Raw genomic sequence first — 16,761 nt, 5'->3', positions numbered from 1 at the left:
TACAGGATGTGCACATGTGCACATGGGCTGGTCTTTCCTTTTCTGTCCTGTGTGGGGAATTCATGATCGCCTCTTTGGAAGAGTTTCTGGCACAGTGATCTGCCTTCCTTTTCTTTATGGATTGCCTATGGGTTCAGTTTACTATCAAAAGTATCTACCAAGCTTCTTCGGTAGGAAGGCATTGCCATCCTAACCATCAAAGGTGAGACAGACATTCTAAATTTGTTTCCTACCTGAATTCTTCCATCTCGCCTGCCCTGGGGGGAACACTCCCAGTGGGACCGAGCAGTGTTTTGTGCAGATAAGTAGCCTGTACAAGATGCTAGTTCCTTCTCTTGTCCTCCTCTAGGAAGCTCAGAATGTCTCCTCAGTGTGAGCTTCCTACTGTCTACAAAAATTAATGGGTGAAATCCAGGAAAGTCCCTGTTGGAATAACAGTTGTACCAACAGTTATTTTTATGGCTTATTAGAATAATAGCGAATTACACCCCTGGCCTACGAAAATCACCATGAATGGCACTGAAAGGCAGAAGCTGTTGGGAGATTAAAGCAACTATCTGTTACCTTGTCATGTCAAGGCCTTTTTAATGTTTCACATAAGTTAATGGGCTTTAGAACATGTAACTTTTTCTCTTAAACTTTCCAAGGGAAATTTTTAATCCAGGTTTGTTTCCAGATTTCAAGACTTGAGTCCATAACATAAACCATGGATTGTCGACAAAGCCAAGCCACCACTGTAATTTTGCCTTGTGGACTACAGAGGTCTGGAAGGGAGGTCAGGGCTCTGGATCTGAGTGAGCCCCAGTCAGTCTGACCCAGCCCCTCCCCTGCAAATGTGCATGTTCCATCGCCAAGCACCTTGACATTTGGTGATTTTTCTAAGAAGTATCTTCTCAGTGAGGCTTTAACTTTGAGTAAAAGACAGAATATGCAGATGGAAATGGACACAATGGTGGAGACAGAGGAAGGGGGGGCGGTGTTTTAGCTGGAGTTGTGTGGTGATCAGGTCGCAGCTGGGGAAAGAGCCAATGAGAAAATGCCGTCAGAGACAGAAAATGGGACACCCAAATGCAACGCAGATTTTAGAGAAGAAGGTAGAACATTATACATCAGTTATTCTTTTCCAGTAATTCCTGAAAAAGAGCAGTCATTCCAAGATATCTGACAAGTGTCGTTCCTTCAAAGGAAGGCCTGGGGGTATAGTTTAGCATTTTCCTTCAGAATATCATTGTTGTGGTTCCATTTTAGGCCTCCTTTCGGCTACTCTGAATTTACTTTTCTGCATCAAAAAGAGGGGTCAACCCCTAGAGGGGTGGGATGGGGAGGGTGGGAGGGAGACGCAAGAGGGAGGAGATATGTATACATATAGCTGATTCACTCTGTTATAAAGCGGAAACTAACACACCATTCTAAAGCAATTATACCCCAATAAAGATGTTTAAAAAACAAAAAGGTCAAAATACATATGGATGTTTTCAGTAGCTGTAAATGTGTTATTTTCAGGTTAGATTTAAGGAAGCACACACACATGCATGCACACACATAGCCCACAATCTTAAATTCCCTTTCCTAAGCCATTTTTATAAGCCAGGTTACTTGCTGGCCTTCCACTCTGGTTCTGCACCAATTCAAATGAGCCTAGAAAAAAGCTCCCAGGGGTCTTGGGATTGATGTCTACATTGTCTGTGGTTTCCAGGTTTTATGAGCTATGTGAGCCTTTGACACTATCTTCGAAAACCCAAACACACTTAGAACCACTAGTCATTTGAGCTCAGTCCACACCCATTCTTCAAACCAATAGACCATGTCATTAAATATAACTCAGTTCTGTTACATGATGGCTTAGCATTAAGGTAAATGGGCCAGAGCTGATCAATTAAGGGAAAGGTGTCCAAGGTCATTCTCTAGGCCCTGGGCAGTCAGGCAAAGCGGATGTGTGCTGTTGGTTTTTTAAAAGAACTAGAAGAGCTGATGAGAAATCTTTCTGATTGGAGATCCTGCCTGAAGCTGTTAACACCAGTGAAGAACATTTGTAAGGATTCATTTTCCTTCAGATTATATTTTATGTCTGAATGGTGGGCATTTCTGTCCATATATCAGAATGTATTGGGCCTAGATGGAATCTATCACTTAAGCTTTTAAGCTTTTTCCTGTGAGGAAGCAGAGTTAAACAGTGGGTGACATGAACTTTCCTTGACCACTCAGAGCACTGTTTGTAGTTCTCAAACTTGAACGTACATCAGAATCATCCCAAGGGCTTGTTAAAACCCACATTGCTGGGCCCGCTCCCAGAATTTCTGATTCACAGGTCTGGGTTGGGGTCTCAGGTGGGAACAGGGAATTTATATACCCAACAAATTGCAAAGTTGCTGCTGATGCTGCCTCGTTGGGGACCAAATGTTACGAACCACTGTAGTAGCTTATCCTAAAACACACTAGTTGTTCAATCACCTTAATTGCACTCCCAGGACAAAGCTTTTCCATTTGGAATGTGAAGGTCAGTGTTGGATTTTTTTCCGAGGCATTCTTATAATGTAGGCAAGGGACAGATTCAATTGGTGCTAGTTTAATTCTTGAGAAACTAGAGGTGCAGAAGTTTAAGTCTTATATTAGCATATACAGCAAACCCCAAAGTGAACTATGACTCAAACTCGTGCTCTAACCTATGACCTCCCTCTGAAGAGAATATGCTTTTTATACATCATTAAATTTGAGTCCCAAAAGGCTATCTGCGGAAGACTCTATGGCCTTTCTTCAGGGAGTAGTATTTTAGGAATAGCATTAAGTCTCTCGCCACACAGGTGATATTCTCCCTGAGACCTCAGGAGGATTAACATGATAACGGCTAAATTTGTTCATAGTTTCTTCACTGAACACAAAGGTCTGTTGACTTTTTCTAGTACAATCCTTTGTACAGCCTACCAAATGTAAGGACCTATATAAAAGAGTAAAGAGTAAACAAGAACAGCAAGGGCCACTCCATGAAATCCCGTTGATGAGGAATTCGGTTCAACAGGCTGTCAGCACATGTAATTAGAGTTGGCGGTTCTTTTGACTGACAGGTGGACCTGGGTCGATCAAGAGGCTGGACTGGCACAAGGGGTTGAGGAAAAACAGACATGAGTTTGTCAGAAGGGGCCACTCCCTGTGCAGAAGGAAAGCTCCATTTATTTATGGGTTCTCCGCCTTAAACCAAGCACCTACGGATGATTGACAGAGCTTCCAGGATGGCTTTAAGGCAGTCACCTCTAGAAAATGCTTATGGCACAGATTTAAAAAAAGGCAGAAAAATCTACCTTTCCAATTTAGGATTTCCTAATCAAATGTGAAACGGGGGTCAGATTCAACATGAGGGACTTAACGGAAATATAAAAATATGATGCCTACCGTAACTGAATAGCAGCTCTACATAAAGACATATAATGAGAGAAGGAAAAGTAATTTCTTCCCCAGGTGGAAGTTAGACAGTACTATAGTTAGGACAAAAATACTATCTTTTAATTTTCTCTCTCAACAACGAGGCTCGCGAGATCACTTCATCTGTTGCAATGCCAGGAATTTTTGTTTACCTTTCCCCCCCCACCCCGGACAAATTTGGCTTTTTGCCTCAGTGCTAATAAAACTGGAATATCTTACTGCTGTGATGTTGCCATGGTTTTGCCATTTCTGATGACATTCTAACTGGGATTCCTTCAAGAGAAAGCTTACATTTATTCCACTAAAACATTCCTTGTTTACATAAGCAGAGTTTGTCATGGTTGCTTTTTCTTTCTTTTCCCCATGGCAATGTCTACATCCTCTTGCTATATTTTCTCCAACCATGTGCAGTTTCAGATTGCTAGTGAGACATTTGGGCTATGGCAAACCAGATGATTGCTAGGGATGGGATTTAAGTCTTTTTGTAAAATCTTTCTGAGGAGTCATTTTCTCCATAACAAGGGAGGCGTTTGAAAAGACAGTTGAATCTGCAGCAAATGCAATCCTTTTTTCGTCTTCCTTTAGAATACTTATATCTTTTAATATCTTTCTCCTGGTCAGTGTGCATCCTGTCTGTATTCACACACTTTAGTATAAAATCACTGCTGGCTGTCTCTTTCTCCTAAAAGGTTGTCACTAAGTATAAAAATTGAAGAATAGGGCTTCCCTGGTGGCGCAGTGGTTGAGAGTCTGCCTGCCGATGCAGGGGTCACGGGTTCGTGCCCCGGTCCGGGAATATCCCACATGCCGCAGAGCGGCTGGTCCCGTGAGCCATGGCCGCTGAGCCTGCGCGTCCGGAGCCTGTGCTCCGCAACGGGAGAGGCCACAGCAGTGAGAGGCCTGCGTACCGCAAAAAAAACAAACCAAAAAAAAGACAAAAATTGAAGAATAAAAGTGGAATTATTGTAGGAAACTGAATTCTAAATTTACATTTAGACGAATAGCAGATTCAACCTTAGGAAGTCACTGAGGTGGAATGCATTCCTATCTCATTAAATTTTCTATTGTTGGGCATCCCACAAAGGGAGAAACTTTTCACTCCAGTTAGGGAAGGGAAAGTTTTTCAGCAGTGCATAAAGAATTGTTTCAAAATAAATCTTTAAATTCCTGTCAGACTTAATGTGGTTTTATTGGCTTGAGGCTTACATTGGTAATCAAGTATTATGAGGAGTGTTATGAGGACCAACTGGCTCCCAACATAAAGCACCTTCAACCCATACCCACTGGATTGATACCAGGCTCACGCCGGGGCTTCATGTGTTCTGGAAGACCAAGTTTAAGGTGAAGGCCCTCCATTTAATGATGAGGAAATTCAAATCCAGAGAGAGCTCAGGGTTCACAATCCTCTGAAACAATGAAATTCTAATTTTCAAAAGAAGAAAGCCTTTGAGTTCTCCTCTTTGCTGACTATTTGATGTTGAAATGAAGAGAACATTGTGTACTCAGACATGGGGATTGAGGTCTTCTCTTTTTGGCTGTTAAAATGTGACAGCTGGAGTTGTAACTCACTGAAATACAGCCAGATGCCTCAAAGTCGAAAGAGCATTAGGCAGAGTTAAGAAAATTCAGTGATGAACTAATATCCACACCCAGTAGAAAAAATTCAGGAATGGGAAGGCAAATTATTTTTGGAACAAGTTTATCCCAACTTGAAACGCTGAAACAAAAGACTGTATGTCAGTCTCACACAGGCTTTGGTGCGTTGTAGAGTCTGGAGATGTTAGTTGAGTTTGTATCCGTTTATCTCGTTGGTGAAAGATAGAATGTGAAGTTAAGAAAATGAGCAGTTCTATTTCTATTAAAGGAATGTTCCTGGATATTTTTCAGAACGGCTCCGTTTAGCAGTCTCAAACTGATAAAATGTCTCTAGACCGAAATGGAAGGTTAATTTAATTAGTGTGCCATAGCTGGACTCTTCCTGACTCAATTCAGGGCTAGTGCTAATTTTCTTGAAATTAACTTGTCTTGAATTCTTCATACTTTCTTAGGGTGCCTAGTATAATACTCTGCACAAAGGAAATGTTTGAGGTTTGTGGAATTGTATGACTGAAAAAATGAAATAGACTCTGATATTTGATTTAAAAATTGTGCCACTGCCTTGGCTCTATAGATGACTTTTTAAAAGTTTTAACTGAGTATCAAGTAAGTCAATGATCTTGGAGGACAGACTTGTAAATTTTGGCCCTCTTTGGTTTCTTTCTGATTCTCTTTCTTGGGTAATCTGTCAGTTGGTACTTATCAAGCTCCAGTTTCCAGATCTGAATTTGAATTTGTGAGTACTGTCCAAACACTTTCTGCATTTTTCAATCCTTACTGATTTGCGAGGACTAGGCAGGAAGATAAAGTGACATTTGATATCCTGTCATCAAAGTGATTTCTGACCTTTGATTAAGGGTTGGAAATATTTCCTCAAACCTTTTCTTTTTGGTGTGGTTTGCAGTCACTTAAAACAAAGCCACTTAGTAAGTACAGTGTTAGTCAGTATGGAGACAATCGGAATGGTCTGTGTTTTCTGTTCGTTTTTGTTTTTGCGGTACGCGGGCCTCTCACTGCTGCCGCCTCTCCCGCCATGGAGCACAGGCTCCGGACACGCAGGCTCAGCGGCCACGGCTCACGGGCCCAGCCGCTCCGCGGCATGTGGGATCTTCCCGGACCGGGGCACGAACCCGTGTCCCGTGCATCGGCAGGCGGACTCTCAACCACTGCGCCACCCGGGAAGCCCTGGTCTGTGTTTTTGTACAAAACTTCTCGATCAACCGATGAGGCACCTGTCATTTTTTTCTTTTTTCCTTTTATATCACAAGCTCTGGAATGGCTGTTTCTCCAGAGAGAATTAGGAAATAAAAGGCAGAGTCTGGAGCTGTGTCAGTATCTTCCCACTGAATAAGTGTGGGGAAATATTCCACTGGGAGCCATGACAGCTAAAACCTTAGGTGGAAAAGCAGTACATTAAGAGAGGCTGTCAGAAGCCCAGCCCTCCTCTAACCCAGCAGCATGTGCTGAATCTTCTTCACTGTGTTCAAATGTTATTAAATATCTTGTCTGTTGCTTTAAAGGGACCCAAATCAATTCTGGCCTCTTCACAAAACAAACCTAGTCTTTGGGTAGAGTCATAATAATACTGCCCATGGATCTCATTTTGGTTAGTGGAAGCTTCAAGCTCTGAAGAGGTATCAATTAATTGTGAACAATGACAAAGCAACTATTCTTTTCATTTTTACTAATGAAATGATTTTTAGAGTTGGAGTGTCAGTGCATTGGCTGGAAGGAAAAAAATGCAAGTTTAGATTCCTCACCACTAGGTCCAATACTTAAGTGTTTGTTGCTTTCTCAGTGTTTTAAAAAATTCGTTCCATGGCAACCAGTTTGGAGAGAGGGATTCACTCTCCAAGCAGGCAGTAAGTATGTGATGGAGCTGCGTGACTCTGTTTGGAAAGGTTTGAGTCGAACACAGCATGCTGGCTCAGAGCAGAAAGGAATCTCTGCAGGTAATATTCCCATCAAGTGAAAACAATCCTTCTTGCATTGTTCTAATGTTCATAGACCATATATATCCATCATGGGGGTGAGCAAAGTGGTGATCTGGCTCAAGGACTAGGATTGATCCCATCTATTTTGCCTACTTCCTGATGCCATCTAGTGACTAAATGGTGGTGTGAGTATGGTATTAATAGTGATCCGTCTCCCCTGCCTGCTTGTTTGCCTCTAGATACTCTATGAACGGGATGGGGGAGGGCAGTGGTTGGGTACTGATGTTAGTAAATCCCAGGTCTCAATGATTAACATAAATTCTCCTGACAGCTTTGTAAAAACGCAATCTTTGCTTCAGATCTGGGGTTTAAAAGCATCCCTCTCGGTTCTGTGTTTAATATTAAACATTTGAAACAGTCACAGTTTTAGAGAAGAAGCAGGTTTCGTTCCTTTGGAAAGGGAGGACAAGTCTTTTTTTTCTTTTTTGGCTTTCTCTCACTGTCCACAGTTGTTTCTGAAAGATATGCACAGGGCTTAAGAGTCAGAAGTAGGAAAAGGGGGCACTGAAGTAGAGCCATGATGCAACCTAATGCTCACAGGTTCTTTGGGTGCTTATTGGGAAAATTCCCGATCCATTTTGTTGAGAAAGATACTCATTTGTTTTAGAAAAGTAAATCTATGCAGAGTCTGTGAGAACAACCTGAGAATATCAAGAATATTTTAAGCCTCACATATACATTTACCACAGCATCCTCTGTCTCAAGATTCAGAGTCAAATTTCCTATCAGATTACTGATGGCAGCAAAAACCTGTGCTTAGAGTTTTAGACGGAAATATGACATTATTTTCTTGCAAATTGTAACAATAACAATGTAGCTAACAAAAATAACTTTACAGGGGCTTCCCTGGTGGTGCAGTGGTTGAGAGTCCGCCTGCCGACGCAGGGGACACGGGTTCGTGCCCCGGTCCGGGAAGATCCCACATGCCGCGGAGCGGCTGGGCCCGTGAGCCATGGCCGCTGAGCCTGCGCGTCCGGAGCCTGTGCTCCGCAACGGGAGAGGCCACAACAGTGAGAGGCCCGCGTACCGCAAAAAAAACCCCCAAAAAACAAAAAAAACCCCTACGTTTTGGCATGATGCCATCCCTTGCTTAGATCCAATACCACAAAAGTTTAGTTGATATAATATCAATAAAATAAAGTCCTTGCAATATTTCTGATAGTAAGTGTCCCAAACAGAGTCCAGTATGTAATGAAGCATTTGACTAAACAGGTTCCAGTGACTTGGCATGAACATCACACCCCACTCTGTACACATTCCTCATCCTTCCCTTTGGAGAAATCTCACGTACCAACTGGTTGAAAGGGCTAGTTTGCCTGTTAGTAAGATCTTGGCAGCAAAACACTAAGGATAAGACAACCAGTGTATATGAGAGTTGAGGGTGGGTTTAGTTGAGAATATCTAAGCTAAACTACAGCTAGTGGAGAACCTACATGTCGGTAGATGATTAGGTATTTGTGGCAAAACTAGGTGGGAGTCCCATTCCTTCTGTCCCAACACGCCAAAACACAGTTCTAGAAAATATCAACTAATGTATGGGGGCTGATCTGCTCAGTGCTATGTTTCCAGGAAAATACAGACTCTCATCCTTTTAATCCCCCAGGATTTGACCTAGATGAGGACTGTTTTTCAAGAGCTGTATTCAAAACCCCCCAAAAGACAGAGGGTAATTGGAAAAGTCAGAAAGGAGCCCTAATTGAACCAGAAACTTTCTATCAGAAATGCTTGCCAAATGAGGAAAGAAAAAATGAATTTCTTTCTTTTAAAAATCTATGTATGTTTTTAGAAGGATAGATATAATTAACAGTATCCTAAGCAGTTTTCGAACAACTTGGAATTTACATCTTTAACTAAAAAGGAAAAAAAAAATTCAGGAATATGCTTCCTTCCATGTCTCCGCCCCCCCCCCCGCCCCCCTTCTCCCATTTATAAAAGAGATCTGATAAAAAGGAACACCAACCTGACATGGGCTTTCAGGGCAATCCTAGACATCTGAAAATGCCATTCGAGTTCTTTGACATACATCATCTATTTTTGTATTTATGTATCTCTATGCTCTAGGAAGAGATGGGATAGAGGAGATATACTTCTGAAACCGTATCTGATACTCACAGAAATAATTTCAAATTAGCATTTCAAATCTTTCTGCTTGTTTGTTTTTACACTGGTTGAAATGGCAACTTTCCGTAAAAAGAAGGTTGAAAACAGCATTTCTATTTGCTGTTCATGAAAAGGTCAGTGTTTCACAAGCCTTTTAACTACTGATAGGTCTGTCTGAGCTTTATCGTTTATTTGGGCTAGATTCAAGCTCAATATCCCATCTGATGTGTTATTATTTTAAATATTCAAATTATTTCTGAAATGTAAATAACATCAAAATAGAATCAGCCTTTTATAAATGAAATTATCAAGTTATTATGTTGTGAAATTTAGAAACTTCATGGCTTAAAAAAAGAGGGTAGAAATTATTGGAGGCATTTTTATGAGACACCTGTGTAAGTCCAGTGCATTACACAAAGTAACTCAGCAGTATAGAAAAGTGTGCCAAAAGCACACTTTTTTTTTTTTTGGTTGCCGAAGCCAAAGGTTATGCATGCTCAGCTTTGATTTTCATATTAAAAACTGAGAACGAGAGTGGTAATTGTATTGTTGTTTCTAAAAACTGGGAATCCATCTTCTGTAAGGATAATGGCTTTCAAATATCTTAGACAAGGGTAGCCTGGGATGAGATCTTAACAATTTTCCTTTGGCTAATTCTCTCATTTTTAAATATGTTCTTGTCAAGCACATAGATAATTCTCACCCACATCATTATTTTAGCCATGTTCTTTGATTATATGAGTATCACGAGAATGGAAAATCTTTTAAGATGTCTTCCTTGGGAAGAAATTACAAATTTTCATGTTGAGTATAAGAAGGTAGAGAATTATTTTTCTCACAACTAGACACATGGGCCATATCAGCTTTATCTTAAATATTTATATAATTTAGTCTTTTTAGGTGACATAGTTTGAAAGGTGGTTATATGTTTGGTATACATTTAAGAGAAACTGTTCCTTCCACTTGGAAAGAATGGAATCTTGACACTGGAGGATGGGTCACAGCAAACCTAGGATAATGTTTTTAGGAAAGATCTCCTTGGAGAATTTATCTATTGCCCTACCATGTGGCTTTAAGAAGTCTAATAACAAATGCTGTAAATTAAATGTGGGTTATTTCAACTTGGGAGTGTAGGGGAAATGTCTTTGAAAATCTCTGGGCCATATCCTTCCAGGCAGATAAACAGTTTCCAGTACAGAGGGCTGTATTATCATTCTAGTAAATTAATTCCCTTCTACACTACTGGATTTGGGTAGGTAGATCTCTTTGCAGTCAACAAATTAGGAGGGCTGGGCTCTGCATTAACTGTCAAAATTGACTCAGTAACATTGACGGTAGCTAATTTCTCTCTTGGCGTCTTTGGTTACTAACGTGAATTTCCCTACCATTTGCGTATCATGAATGTAATAACTACAGAGAAGCATTTGATCCACTCATATTTCTTGGAGGCATTGAAGCTATATATGATGGGTTTCTATGGTTACACACTTCACGTTTGGAGATGTACGTGGGGGTCTTTATCCTCGACCCATACCGGCATACATTTATAGAATAGAAGGCTAGGTAGGTGGGCACTAAAACACGAAGCATGTGATCCAGACAGGAACAAAATGAACAGTGCTGCTGCAGTGGGTAGCTGTAGGGTCTAATCCTCTCCTAAACATTTATAGAGATACCACTGTCTGGTGCCTGTTTTCCAGGTGGAACGTCATTTGACTTTCCAACACCAAGTTCACTTTCAATAAAACATGACCAGAGTATTTTTAGTATGAGCCTTTTCCGCATTGCTGAGAGGTAATAGTGAACACTACTAGGGGTAATGAATATGATGGGAGTAGCCACGGAAGAACTACAAAGGTTGGAAATCGGGGAAAAAGAAAAAAAAGGTTAAGATTGCATATGCCCAAGGGGACACCTCTCTGGATCTTTGAAAGAAGGTTAGACTGCATGATTTTAAAGCATGTGAGCAGGTTAAGCGTCTGTAAAATACTGCATTGATTACCAGGCAATTCTGGGCAAGCAATTCTTCCTGTCAAGACATGGGTCATAATTCTAACTACAAAGTTATATTGCTTTCTTGAAGTTATAATGTTCTGTTCTACAAATCAATCAATCAAGGAAAATAATTTATACAATGACCACTGATTTAAAAGTCCCACAGGAGAGTCAACGAGAGGACCTTTGACAAAATGGAAATTGGGAGAGCCTCTGAATGCATCTGTTTGGATATCTTGGCAGGGAAAAAGTCACAGCCAGATACTCACCCATTTCTCATTGGCTGGAATGCTGAAGCACTCTCTCCCTTGGGAGTCCCACCGCTTAGTGGTTGCTCCTCCTATAGGTAAGACATTCTCTGCTTTGGGAGATGATTAACCATGGCTGGGTTAAGCTCTAAAAATGAAATGTCTCTTACAATCGTTACCCCTTCCTACGCTATCTTTGCAGGTGAAATATCATCAGGACCGACCAACACTTGACGTATGTTGGGTGGAAGACAACGAATGTGGCTAGAGGTGATAAGAACACAATGGTTGGAAAGAAGAGCAGAAATGCAATGCATTACCAAAATCTGTAAGTAGATCTGAATGAACGTTCATGAAGCCACTCATCACAGCACCTTTCTCTCTTTGTAAAAGAAATACGATTTTTGTATGTCTCCTCTATGTCATGTGCTTGTTTATCAATTGAAATGCTCAATTTTACCAACAGCTGGAATGTCTTGGCCAAGTGCAGTGATTACTACAACAAAAGCCAAGTGCCATTTTTAGGTCACTGTAAGATCCAGTGTCGTACATGGTTGATCATGAAATGGCCAAATATTCTTGAAGTTATGAAACTATACTCATGACTTGCTCTGGATATAACTGCCCACAATCAGACAGAGACAGAAAACCATAATCAAAGAGAAACTACCCATCTTGAGCCAGGAAACACTGAAAGAAGTCTTAAAGGAGTTGATTTACATTCTTGAGATAGTGAAGTTTTGTCACCATTAGAGAATGTAAGGGCTTCATCACCTACCAGAGGAAACGCGTTATTTTTCTGATTGCTCCCACAAGGTTCTCAGATGGAAGCAGCCAAACTGGTGAGTCTCACTTTGACAGATTAGGAGCAGGGGCCCTGGGCTGTGGAATCAGCAATGAATCTAGGCCCTCGTGGACAAGAGCATGTATACAGTGATCTTTTATTAATCGTGAGACCACTGCGGGGGAAGGTATTGCATCAGGAAGTCTCACTGTGGATGAGAGCCACCTATCAGAATAGCCGCAGAGTTGAAGACAGCATGCTTTATAAGAAAAAATTATAAGAAGAAAAAACTTAGTGTGTTTATGCTGTGAACCACAAGAGCAGAGCTCCATAAAACCTTCACTGGTGGAAGGCTTGAATCGGAATCTTTGGAAGAATAAAATTAGCTTATAAGAGGTTAGAATCATTGGGCCACGGCATTTTGCTGAAGAGTTGCTCAACAGGCAAGGCTACTCTGGTCACTGAATTCTTCCTTTTGCTGTTAAAGAAGTAGACGTTGGCTGCTCATTCTGTGTTAAACCAAAGATTGGGTCCCAGGAGACACATTAATTGTTGATCCAAGAAAATTACCTTCCCATAGGAAAGTGTTCTGTGTATGACCATATATGGATGTAATATGGGAATTCTAAAGAATAATATGAGGAATTCTAAAGAAAAATTTAAAGACGATGAGATGCATAAAGTGTCATTTATCTCAACATTCTGACCCTGTGCTCCTTTGGGACATTAAAAGGAAACAGTACATGACCAAAGGGTTGACATTTGCCAAGTCGAATACTGGGCATCTATTTTCTTTCTTTTGGATGAGGATACCAATTGCACAAATAATACCTTTTTGGTCTTTATTTCTTCAAAACATGAAAGCAAAAGATGAAGTAGATGACAATGAGAAGAGAGAAAACATTCCATACAGAATATGCTGTATCACTAGTGATTAAATCAGAAACAATTAGAAACTTTATTTGTCTGTGTCAATAGTGTGTACCATTTATAAGGAACAGCACAATTAGTGCACTTCCCCCCCAAGCTGTGCATAATACACACAAAATAATCAAAATAATTTTACACGACTATAATTCCTAATACAACCCTGAACAACCAGAATCATATTTTCTCTAAAACATGAAAATTTAAAAAGCAAACAAACCAAAAAGCTTTGAAGTTGACCAACGGCAAGGATTTCTTAAAGTCCTTTGTGAAAATTTGCTATGGGATTATTAACCTTCCAAATACGGCTAGAAAGGAGGGCAAAGTCTTTCTAATGTTTCAACAACTCATATCCCTTGACGATTTACTTGGTGTTCCTAGGCTAGCTTTCTATTTAATAAATCTTCAAAAAAAAAAAAAAGGGTTAGAGTTTGCCCTCAAAGGAGTTAGGCCACCAGTGTGTTGGGCCGTGACAGGTAGGGGAGAGGCTCCAAGAGATAGGAGAAATTGTAGAGCTGTGGGGGGCACAGAAAAGTACTGCTGTCCAAGAGAGATAAAAACTGGGGTTAACTGGGCCTTCTCCGTGATCTGGATCACCAGCACAACTGCCTTACTTGGTTTAAAATGGGAAGATGTGCAGATCTGCAAGACTGGCTAAGGCTACGTAGAATGCTTTTCGTACCCTATGCCTTATACTGTCTCAGTTAAAGAACATCTTAGATATTTAGACAAGAGGGTTTCAGGATTGTGTTTTTCTCGTAAGATCAGACCGTTTCCATGCGACTGTGTTAACCCCCTCTGGGCAGGGATCTGGGCTGTCTTGTCCATGGTTTAGTCCCCAAGAGGTAGCACAGTACCTGGCATATTGCGTGGGTAACCAGCATTTAATTATTCATTTGGTCACCCAATGCTTCTTAAATGATGAATGAGCCTGATTATTAAGTGGAAGAAAATACAAATTAAAATTGTTGAGAGTTAAGGATCTTTGAATCAACACAGAGGGCTCAGGGGTGTCTCCGGCCTGGGATTCTTTATGGATAGAGAAGTGTCTGAGAGGGGACCTAAGTCATCCATTTATACCTCATTCGTGGACTCATGGCTTTGGAATGTTGGGTTTATCCACCCTCTCTGATACTGTGAAACAGAAAGAGCCATTCCTTTTCCAGCGTTAAAAATCTCCCAGGGCAATGCTCCTGGGAGGCACTAATCATCCCATTTAATTGCTTCCTCCTTAGTCCTAAGTAGAGAAGATACACTTTTAAAGGCCTGTTGCTCACCACGGCTTCTTTCCTCCTCAGGAACTGCAGATACGATCAGAGGGGTCTGGACGGTGAAAGAAACAGGGCTCCAAATTGCCTTTTACATACAAAAATAAAAGGAACAAACCAGCACTATCTACCGTCTGTGCCAGACAGAGCAGATGTGAAATAAATACTTTGGGGGCAGGGGTGTTGTGGGAATGGAGGCTTTCAAAGCTCAGGCACATCTAACGCATCCGCTTCTCTACACGCCCTTCTCCTTGGCCTTCCTGAACCAACAGGTGAGTTTTTGAGGCTCTGATGTGTACCAAGTGGCTAATTTTCCATGAAGATACTTTGTAGTTTGCCTACTGTCCTCTCAATAGCTTTAACTTCCCATGTAACAGTTATTGCTTCTTAGAAATGAACATGCAGATCCATGAATAAGCCATTTTCTCCTTTTATCCCTAATCAAACTCAGTAACAACGCAAAAGTTACAACTCAGGTGAAAAGAAAACTCACTTATGTCTTCAACGACCAATCAATCAACGTTGCCCAGTGGGAGAACGGTACGTGCTATACTCTACTATGTACAGATGCGCTTGGCTTTGTCGTATTTGTTTCTCATCCATGCGCCGTGTAACAGGTATCGCAACGACATTCCCAAACAGGCCCACGGAGGAGGAGCAGCAGATGTTCGGTCACGACTGGAACTGGGGCGTGCAGGCCATGGATGCTTTTGAAAACAAAACTGACGGACGATCCCAGGCAGGAGCAACATGGGACTGGGACACACACTGATGCAAGTGGAAAAGGATGATGTGCTTTTGGAATGGGGTTATTCTTCCTGTTTGTATGAGGGGAGGTGAGCAGGAGCGTTGGGATGGGGGTGGGGGGGCCCGGGGGGTTAGCAGGGCTGGAACACCAGAATATATAGGGCCTTCCTAATCACAGTCCAGTGCTAAAGAGATAAGAAAGGATTTTGCACGTTCCTGGGAAACTAGGCGCGATGTTCCTGTACCTGGTGAACAAGAGTGCCAGGCCTATCTTTCACTATCAGACGCTATCTAGGACCGTGACTTTTCTGGGCTCCATTCCAGCTGCCATGTTTCTTCTTGGAGGCAGCTTCACCTCTGCTCCCGTCCCAGAGATGAGCATGCAATTTACTTATATGGTGAAGACATGCTTCTTTCTTTTTCCATGCCCATTTCCTCTCTTCATCCAAAATAATTTTGGAAATGTTTGGGGGAAGGGAGAGTTATCCTAATGATTTCCATTTTTACCCGAAAACCATTTGCATTTAGATTGGTCATCATCACCTCCCACAAGAGAAGCAAAAACCCTGATCCTCCCCCCAAAAACCGAAACAAAAGCCTAACATCAACTACCTCCCCAACCCCACCCCCCACACAAGCAAAAACAAACAGAAAACAAATCAAAAGACTTAACGGTTTATGAACCCGGGGAGAACACAGCCCTCAGAGGCTGAGCTGCAAAGATGGCCCTGCCCCCACGCCTGGTTCCACGTGACGACGCCCCTGGGAACAGGCGGTGATGCCTTCTCACTCCGGCCCTAGTACAGAGTCTGCTCGTGAAGCTGGATTCCGTCAGCAGGTAAGTGGACATGACAAATGACAATTCTTCTGTTCGTTATAATTTTTTATGTATATATATGTATATATATATAAATTTACTACATCTGATCGTTCCTTTAGAAGCCTTTTATGTGGCAGTAGGCCTCCAGGGAGGAGAAGAAAATGTACAAGAGCCACAGGAGCACAAAGAGGCAGGATGTGAGGAGCTTGGCAGTCCGGGGCCCACCCAGCTCACCTCCGATTTCTGGCCTCCGCCGATACAGCAGCACCCCGACATTGATGAAAGCAAAAATGGTGAAGAGAGTGACGGAGAAAGCCAGCGTGCCAGGGGACACTTTGAACTGTTCCCCGTTGGCTGCATGGTAGATGGCAGCGATGGACCAGGCCACGCCAATTCCCAGGAAGACATTCACCGCGTTGCTGCCTGTGACGTTACCTATGGATGCATCTGCGTACTGGTCCTGGGTGGCGGCCACTTTGCTTGCAAATGTGTCTGTGGAGGAAGAGGAAAAAGGCCATGACACTTAGCCACTTAGAGAGGTCTGTGGAGTGCCGGCAGCTTCAGCTGCGTACTCTGGAATCAAACCGTCGATGGAGACCCCGTGACCAGGACAGAGCTTTGATGTTCCCTCGAGCCCCAGTCGTGTGGTCAGAACGACAGGATCCAGGTATCAGGACTTGCTGACTTATAGGTGACCTTGGTCAAGTTCTTTACCCACAGATACCACGGTTCTCTGTAACACTGAGTTTGCAGGGAGGCATGTTTCAGAGCGTTACCACGGCCTATCTACATCAGAATCAGATGGGGTCCTTCTTAAGAATGAATATTACCAGGCTCCGTCCAGCCATGCCAGATCATAAGTGCC

General features: G+C 42.0%; 1 protein-coding gene across 15 annotated transcripts in view; it reads right to left on the bottom strand.

Moving 5' to 3' along the window:
* Positions 1–13,068: 13,068 nt before the first annotated feature.
* The window catches only part of SLC8A1 (solute carrier family 8 member A1), a 408,136-nt gene continuing 404,443 nt past the window's right edge, over positions 13,069–16,761 (bottom strand). For 13 of the 15 annotated variants that reach the window (XM_065891240.1, XM_065891235.1, XM_065891226.1 and 10 more), the window contains one exon: positions 16,012–16,388. In XM_065891240.1, coding sequence (XP_065747312.1) covers positions 16,012–16,388 — 377 coding nt within the window. Of the gene's footprint in view, positions 16,389–16,761 lie in introns of all 15 variants that reach the window. The other 2 variants (XM_065891234.1, XM_065891224.1) reach the window with 2 other exon arrangements.

Source organism: Phocoena phocoena, chromosome 14 (assembly GCF_963924675.1).
Source record: "Phocoena phocoena chromosome 14, mPhoPho1.1, whole genome shotgun sequence".
In the NCBI taxonomy this organism is placed as follows: Eukaryota; Metazoa; Chordata; class Mammalia; order Artiodactyla; family Phocoenidae; genus Phocoena; species Phocoena phocoena.
The sequence above is the reverse complement of the archived record's forward strand: the minus strand, read 5'-3'. Positions and strand labels throughout refer to the sequence as shown.